Source organism: Cebidichthys violaceus, unplaced genomic scaffold, assembly GCF_023349555.1.
Source record: "Cebidichthys violaceus isolate CVI_PGR_0920_01 unplaced genomic scaffold, fCebVio1.0.p SCAF_61, whole genome shotgun sequence".
Classification (NCBI taxonomy): Eukaryota; Metazoa; Chordata; class Actinopteri; order Perciformes; family Stichaeidae; genus Cebidichthys; species Cebidichthys violaceus.
The window spans coordinates 1209586-1218614 of record NW_027176828.1 but is presented as its reverse complement, the minus strand read 5'-3'; the positions used below and the strand labels follow the sequence as shown (position 1 = coordinate 1218614).

Here is a 9029-nt window from a genome sequence, read left to right as displayed (position 1 = left end):
TATGACATACTATATTATGACTTTTTTTGACATGCTATACTATGACCTTTTTTACATACTATATTATTACTTTTTTTACATACTATAATGACTTTTTTTTTTACATACTATACTATGACTTTTTTTTACATACTATACCATGACTTTTTTTTTTTACATACTATGACTTTTTTTTACATACCATACTATGACTTTTTATGACATACTATACTATGACTTTTATAACATACTACACTGACTTTTTTTTTACATACCATACTAAGACTTTTATGACATACTACACTGACTTTTTTTTTTACATACTATACTATGACTTTTGTGACATACTACACTATGACTTTTTTTTTTTTTTTTTACATACTATGACTTTTTGTGACATACTATACTATGACTTTTTGTGACATACTATACTATGACTTTTTGTGACATACTATACTATGACTTTTTTTACATGCTAAAAAGCAGACTTTACAAAAAAGTGTTGTCTAAAGATCAGAATTGATACTTTTAGTTCATCTTCATAGTATCTGTTTAGAAACAGTCACGCTTTGTTAAAATGAAAGGTCAACACAGTGCTAATTTCAGCTGCATTTATTATCTCTTAACAGGGTATCAGTGATTGTCAATCCTCACTTTATTCCGGTCTGACTACAGAAACAAAATGATTGACATGTTTCTGCCAAACTACCATTACAATGGAACAACCCATTCTGTCCAGTATTAAAAAAAAAAAACACATGCACACTGAAAAACAATATAACATAAAGTGTTTTCTGTTACACTGTATTTCAATCAAATCAAACAAGGATTTCACTTTACAGTACATCAGCAGTGGACATGAACATGTCTTTGCCTGTAAGTGTTGATGAAAAATCCACCGTGAATTGAAACATTGTTAATCAATAAAAACAGTGAATGAAGTTGTAGCATGCGGGCTCTGCTGTTACTGTGTTGTTAATGGAAGTTCAGCAAATCAGTACGGGGCAGTACGAAACGTCTTTTTATTTACATTCAAAGCTTCTATTGAAGTTTTCAAATTAAGCTTTGAATGTCTGTTGTCATATTTATTAACATCATAAATAAAAATATAAATACTTGAAGGTATTCATCAGATTAAATGAGATTTTAAATCCATTTTCTTTAATGAATGTAACTCCCTCTGTGTGTGTGTGTGTGTGTGTGTGTGTGTGTGTGTGTGTGTGTGTGTGTGTGTGTGTGTGTGTGTCATGCAGAAAAGCAAACCGTTTTTTGACCTGAGTGAAAATGTTGTTTATGGAAAGCTAAACAAATATAAATAACAACAAATATGAAATAAAGCAGAACATTTTGTTCAATAAAACCTTTTTACTTTTGAACTTTACTTTAGGAAACAATCCAACTCCACCCCTAGAACATAACTCTACAAATAGTATAACACTATTAATAATAGTACAATACTATTAATAATAGTGACGCCTCATCTTTATCTGCAACTGTGAAGAAATAACGGGACGAACAGAAATAATAGACACGCAAAAGAAAAGATGCTCAGCATCCAAACGTTGATTTAGAATGTGATGTTATGACGTTATGAATGAAACTTCAAACTATTCGGTACTGACCTGCAAATCAGAGGTTTGAATGACCTTCACCTGAACACCGACATTGGCATATTTGAGAAAAAAAAACAAATTCTTAAAAATGTCTCTGTGCACAGCTTTGACTTCAAACCGTCTTCACTGCAAGATATCGGCGTCGGTCAGAGAGACACTCTGCTGCAATAGGCTGACCTGTGGGTAAGAGGAGGAGGACGACGTCACAGTGTGCTGGTGTGGAGCCATGTTGTGGCCTCTCAGAAACAGAGAGGAGGAGGAGGAGGAGGAGGGTATGAAGGGTAGAGCGGCAGAGAGGCTGTTGTTGAGGAAGCTGTTGGACTGAGCTCTCTGCTGGCTGCTGGAGGCGGCGGCTGAAACACAAGTAGAAGTGATGAGTAAGAAGACATATTTCATTAATGTAGAAAATCAATGTTCCCAAAAGAAAGGAAAGGACCCGACTGACTTGACAGTCCCAAGTTGATTTGATCTGTCAAACATTAGACTACATCTACAAGCAAGTCATATTTTTTATGCAAAAATAGCAGAAAAATGCTGTTTTTAAGCCTCTCAATTATGGGATTTCCTGCTTTTCTCCCTTTATATCATATTAAAGTGATTCTCTTTAGGTTTAAGACTTTTAAAGTTCTCATCTCGGACTTTGAGGATTGAGATTTTTCACTATTTTCAGACATTATATAGAGCAAACGATTAATCTAGAAACTAATCGTCAGACGCAGACCCACATATCATTTGTATAATCCTGATCAGCCTCATTCTGATGCCGTTTTACGCTCGTATGTTTACAAGCGCTACTATGTAGGTCTTTACAGGACATTCCTTGGTAGAGACGGTAAATAAATAATAAATAGAATATTCTCTACTTGCGTCTCCTGTGAGCACAAACTGTCCTCTACTTTTTAAAACTATAGACTGAAGAAATATCAGTTTTTAAGCTGGTAAGTTCATATTTATCATTCATTATTTATAACTGTGGCTCTGTGACCTTCTTTAAAACGGAGTTATTGGTGCAAAACCAGGAGATATAAAACCTTTTTTTTTAGTTATACTCAGAACACACATGGTAAACTGTGTGTCCACGCTGGTGGACACACAGGTTTAAAAAGCAGAAGTAGGTCCGAGGTCTCTTCTTACCACAGGTCACTCTGAGCTGCTGATGCTGGCTGCCGATAGGAAAGCCGGCTTGAGAAAGAGCTGCAGTGCCACCTAGAGCCTAAGAACGGGCAAGACAACAGAAGACGGGCTTCGTCTTAGTGGGACGGGGAGGTTCCTCACCGAGTGAGGTTTGTATTAGTCAAAACTAAACCATGTTACAGAGGTAATGTATCGACGAGGAAGCCTTAAAGGGTCAGTGACAGTAATACCTGCCAGGTCGCTTATTAACATGTCGAACACAGAATGAGCTCAAATGAATTCGCTGAATGCTTCATTTAAAATGAAACAAAACACAGAAGAAGAAAAGAAGCCGTAGTCACTACTGACGTGGTCCTGGTTAATACAGGCCTGGAGTTTCCTTTTCGCCCTCCACCTGGCCACCCTCAGCCTGGTCTTCTCTCGACGCTCTCGCACCTTCAACACAACAAAATCATCATATTTGACGTTAAAATACAGGCGACTAAAAAAAAAAACGGCACTTTGATAGAAAATGTCACTCTAAACTCTGCGGTCTTTTAAACGTTGTGTAATGTGCACACGTCACAGATTATCATAAGAACACGCCGGTCATTCAAGAAGTTTGGTGACGGGGAGAATACTGTTGAAACGTTGGATTTTGAAATTTGTTTTTCCAGTCCAGAAATAGCGTCTCTGAGGCAGGCGGTGGTGGACGTATGTAGAACACCGAGGACAGAGTCTGCTATGGACGCTGCGGCGGACTAACCAGATTAGCCAGCAGCGGCTGAGGCAGCGTCTTCTCCAGCTCCCTGCGTCTGTTGATGCTTCGCCTGCGGAGCTCATTCCTGCGCAGCTTGTATTCTTCGTACAGACTGAGGTCTTTGGTCCAGGGCCGCACCGCCTGGTGAGGCGGGACGCCGGAGGGCAGAGCCACCATTGACTGCAGGGAGGCCACGGGCTGAGGCATCAGATCTGAGAGAGAGAGAGCGCGCGCACACACACACACACACACACACACACACACACACACACACACACACACACACACACACACACACACACACACACACACACACACACACACACACACACACACACACACACACAGGTTTGCATTGACGGGGCTGTTTCAACAAGTTACAGTACAGACAAGAGGTAGATCAATATATGAGATCTAGAAAATCAATGTTGGCCTCCAGTTTTCAAAGCCTAACTAGGGACTGCAGCATACATTGCATCGGTTGCGCTTGCATTAAAATGCAACAGTGCCTACATGTGGAAATAAGTAGGGGAACCACATGTTTGAGATCAACACTATAGACGCAGTTTTGCAGCTAGCCAAGCAGTCTAAACGTAGAAGCCTGACGTCCGTCGATCTACTCACAGGCGTCGGGTCCGGCTGAGCTGAAGGCTGCAGTGTGACTTCTCTGGCTCGCTGGAAGTCCTAAACACTCCGTCACTGACCGCTGAGCCTGGCAGAACGGGCGAAAGCATTCATTCTCCTCCGCGGAGTGTTCTGAAAAGTCTCAGCGCATTGTGTTGCGATGATGAGGTATCTCAGTTCCCTTAGTTTGAATTTCTATCCCAAGTAAGAACTCATTCTACCCGGTGTTGATTGATTCATCCCTCTTTAAAATCATTGAATGCTAATTTTTTTAAGAGGGACTGACACCACAGAGATGTGTTGACCACTGAGGGACCCACATAAACTGTGCAGAGACACTCTCTTATCGTCCCTCACAAGAAGTGCTGACTTGATCTTCAGCTCCAGCCTTACCTCTGACTCTGGAAGGTGACCCTGCTGCATCTGGCAGTCCAGCAGAAGGGTGGCCATCACCTCCTGCACCTCCTCTGGCTCCTCCTTGATACAGATCACCTCCTCTTCCTCCTCCTGCTGCTGCTGCTGCTGCTGCTCCTCCTGGGCCTCCTGCTTCACCTGCATTACAACAGGAGACAACAGTGTCAAACCGTCACTAGTTTGCTTCTAAAGATGTGGGTCATCTAGTAGCTATATGTTGATTCAGTTTAATAGCTTATTGTCTAGGTCAGCCTCGAGTGGTTTTTTGTGTCAGTACTTTGTGAACAAATAGAAGGAAAAACACCAGATAATACAGACAGATGTTAAACACTCCTCCCCTACATTGTCTGATTATATTTACGCTGATATATTTGACTATATGTCCTTTTGCTGCTGCCATGACTGAACTGAAGTGTGTTGTCACCTGTGCAGCAGAGTGGAGCAGAGTGGAGCTGTCAGCCTGGGTGGAACCATCAGTGGACCGCGAGCCAGCGGCCGACTGCTGACCCGGATCCAGACTGAGGGTCCGGACGGGAGGGGCCGAGGCGGCGTCCACGCCTTCCGTGTGCGGCGGCAGACTGACGGTCCACTCGCAGTCGTCCTCCTCGTCCTTGCTCTGAGCGGTGTCTCGCTCTGCGGGACAGAACAAGACTGCGCACACACACACACACACACACATAGTAGTGTTTAAAGGATACACTGTGACAATGATGGATGATATGACAAAACGTCCCACATGCATATCCTCATCTCTATATCTGGAGGCACAAGCATTTTTCCTGCATTAAAACAAAAATTGACATTTAGATTGTGACGTATTTCCACCGTAGTCTTACTTTAGGGAGAGGTGGAAGAAGCACTCAGATCATGAACTGAAGCAAACGTATTAATACCACAGTGTAGAAATACTCTGTTACAAGTAAAAGAGTACAAAAAATATCTGCTGGGTAACTTGTGAATTTTCCTCCAGAGATCAAAAAAAATTGTATCTTATCTTTATTTGTTGAATATATGTTGTATTATTAATCTGAATGAATCTGCTCAGTAACTAGTCAAAGAAGACACACACACACACACACACACACACACACACACACACACACACACACACACACACACACACACACACACACACACACACACACAGTACCTGCACTGCTGTCCAGAGATTCTGTGGGCGTGTTCACAGAGAGAGAGACGGGCAGCAGTAGGTCGGACGTGTCACAGCTAACAACTCCCACGTCTGAAACGCCACGCACTCTGATCGAATGCCTGCTCGCGCTGTACGTAGAGGTGCATTCTGGGAGTGCAAACACAGGAGAGGGTGAGACACTACGGAGTGGACCATGGGTGTGTAATCAGGACTGGATACTGCACCGCCTGCTCTGCCTCGTTTCCATTAAATCATACAAGAAACATCTGTAAGACGGTTAAGATATATCGAACCGCAAACTAGGTCAGTTGTGAGTCTGCTATTATGATTTTTTTTGTATCCGTGCAGAGAAAAGCTCTTTTAAAACTCGCCAGGTGATCAACTGGACCGAACAGGCGCCACGTCGGGGTCTGGTACCCAGTTCTTACGATGCATCCCGGCCCAGTAGGAGTCGGTCATTTCCGTGGTCTTTTACCTTGGTTGCTTGAATTCCTGGTCTGAGGGGAGCGTAACGAAGAGGCCTCGGTGGAGGAAACACCTGCACCATCTCTCTGCGCTTGGAGAAAGGTGGACGGGTGGATGCGGACCAGAGCGGAGGCAGAGGCTCTCTGCTGCAGCTCCTCCTCCACCCCTTGCCTGTAGTACTTGAGCTTCAGCTCGGTGTAGCGCAGCTTGGCTCGAATGTTGTCGTTCTCCTTCTCTTTCTGGACCTTTTCCCTTTGCAACGACGCGATGTCCCTCTTCATCAGCGCCACTTGGGATTTCAGCTCCTCAAATTTGACTCCGACCACTTTGAGCATCTCGGCCAGCACGGTCTCCACGGCCCCGTTCACCGCCCGCTCCACCACGGCACCCATCTGGCCTCGAATCAGCGTCACGGCAATGCTGACGTCCATCTTTGCAGAGGCCGCTGACAAGGCCTCTTCAAAGTCGTACCTGCATGCAACAATTACATCACAGTTTTAGAAGTGCAATATAATAAGGATTGTTAAGCTCCTTGTGTTTCCACTCCGCACTGCACTCATACGGCTAATATAATATGGAGCTTTTCTTCCTATCTTTATTCAAGAGCGTATTTCTTCAATTTGATAGCATGACTGATTGATTTCATGTTCAGATTGTGTAACGCTTCCTCTCAAAACCTCGTCATCACAACTCAAATATCCCCCTGCTTGCACTTGGATTTCTGCTCAAACACTCAGATATATTATTATTATTTATTCTCTTTGCTCTTCTGCGTCCTGTGGAGGGAAACATGTTGTCCACGTCAGACCTAATACCACATCTTAATACACCACAGCCCATATAGTGCACAAGACATCCAACCTTATGAGGAAGTAACAACGGTTAAATCTAAATAAAATACGACAATATGGCTTATAATCGACACACATTGCATTGTGTTCAACGGCCAGAACAACAGCAAATATCAGATTAATACTCTGCATTAGTTAATGGGCCAACACAACATGTTATTGGTGCAAATCAAAGAACTATGAACAGGTTGTTAAGATAATTTATCTACCCACATATATTTTGAGACACGTCAGAGACAGGATGACCGGCAACATGGAGATGCTAAAGACACAATTGTTGGTGCAATGAATGTAACATTGTGTAAATGCAGGCGTGTAAAACAGGCGCCGGGTGACGTCACAGAAACATCTCTTTGACTTGTAGTTTCAGACAAGCGATAAGAGAATCCTTTATTAGTCCCACAGCGGGGAAATGTGCAGGATTACATACTGTATATGATATATACAGACAGAGTAATTGCTGTGCTGCAATATTATATATACAGACAGAATACTTTTTGTATTGCAGTGTATTTGTATGGCAGGTTTTTAATGTTGTTAGTGTTTGTGTAGACCTACTGGGAGCAGAGCTGGTCGTGCAGCCTGACAGTTTAACACTTGAACTAGATTAGGACCTTTAAATAAACGAGTCAGTTAAGGAACTCTATCTGACACGGTCAGACTGTGTTGAATGTCGCCTGTTAGGATGAAAGAGAAAACATTTTACTTACCACTCGTGTGTGTTTGTGATGCTATCTGGTGTGCTAACTTAGCTAAGCTAGCTGAAGCTAACCCTCTAATAGAACGTGACGTTAGCTAACGCTGGGTAGCCACGGCATTCATAACACCAGCTAGCTATTGTTGAACACTGTTGCACTACTTACTATCCAGTTACATTCTCAAAGATAGTTTCTTTCGATATAAACTTGAGAATACGTCTGACCAACAGTATAGTTTTGCCATCACAACGGTTTCGTTCCTGGATGGGTGACGTATTTCCGTTTCCGGGTCGTCCGTTTGGTCAAAGCCAGCGTTAAAGTTAATTATTAAAACAATATTCAGGTAGAAAGGTAAGAAGTTAGACTCTAGTTTAACACCATTGAATCAACTGAAAACATTACACGATCATTTATATTTTTAAGAGGATTTATATTTCATATATTTATATATATCAAGGTGTCACTCAGAGAGAACAAGGACATTCTGATAGAGCATTTAAAAATTAAATCCCTTCAAAATCTCATTCACGAGCCAGCTTGAAATCACATCCACGAGACAATTTGTCGAATTTCATATGAGATTTCAGATGAGATTTTAAAGGAAATGGTGCATAGTTACAAAATCATTTCACTTCAGCTTAATAGCAGACCACCTTAAGGTGTCACTCAGAGAGAACCAGGACATTCTGATGTAGCATTTCAAAATGAAAGCCCTTCGAAATCTCATTCACGAGCCAACTCTTGAGGCTCTGCCTCACCTGCCTCCCCTGACCGCACGTCCCTGCATGGTCTTCAAACTGTGCTCCCTTTTAAAATCAGGTTCCACCATCATTTGTCCTTGGATCGCTGGATCCACGATATAGGTAATGCCAATTTACGTCAATGTTCTGAAAGAGTTTTTACAAACTTGCGTTGGTTTTGTGCAAACACATTGCTTAATGTACACTGGTTGTGACCAGTTTCGTCATTACCACATTAGTTAAAAACATTGGCTGTCAGAAGTGGAGTTCAAATGGAATTCATGGAACAGTAAATCATTTATTGAACACATGTCAGAACCAGTATCATAAACTGAGTGACCCTCTCTTGAAACTATGCTTTACCAAAATGTAGAAAGCCTTTTGTATATTTTCTTAATTTCAAGTTTCGGTCTCCACCGTGGTGCAGTTTGTTTAATTGCTCTTTCAGGATAACGAAGGAAATCACCTGCTGACCACTTCCACTGTAACAACTTGAACATCCAAGTAACCTCTACAAAACAACAGGTATTTTAATAGCAAGCATTACAAACGCCTATTGATCATTTTTATTGAGGTGTGAGGTATTTGCTTGGAGGAACATCCCATTAAGGCCAACACG

At 42.1% G+C, this 9029-nt stretch overlaps 1 protein-coding gene across 1 annotated transcript; it reads right to left on the bottom strand.

Annotated features, from left to right (window-relative positions):
* Positions 1-576: 576 nt before the first annotated feature.
* Positions 577-7926, bottom strand: si:ch211-67e16.4 (pinin). Its single transcript, XM_068734202.1, has 10 exons — positions 7683-7926; positions 6132-6592; positions 5654-5803; positions 4928-5154; positions 4483-4641; positions 4090-4177; positions 3472-3677; positions 3075-3161; positions 2727-2805; positions 577-1945 (listed from the first exon to the last, which is right to left on the bottom strand). Exons 2-10 carry the CDS (start codon positions 6550-6552, stop codon positions 1716-1718), a joined length of 1647 nt encoding a protein of 548 aa, XP_068590303.1. The 5' UTR covers positions 6553-6592; positions 7683-7926; the 3' UTR covers positions 577-1715.
* Positions 7927-9029: the final 1103 nt, after the last annotated feature.

Coding starts and splice junctions, on each gene's coding strand:
- si:ch211-67e16.4 (XM_068734202.1), bottom strand. CDS start 6,552: ATGGACGTCAGCATTGCCGTGACGCTGATTCGAGGCCAGATGGGTGCC. Junction 4,178..4,482: donor GTCACCTTCCAGAGTCAGAG/GTAAGGCTGGAG, acceptor CCGTTCTGCCAG/GCTCAGCGGTCAGTGACGGA. Junction 3,162..3,471: donor AGCCGCTGCTGGCTAATCTG/GTTAGTCCGCCG, acceptor GTTGTGTTGAAG/GTGCGAGAGCGTCGAGAGAA.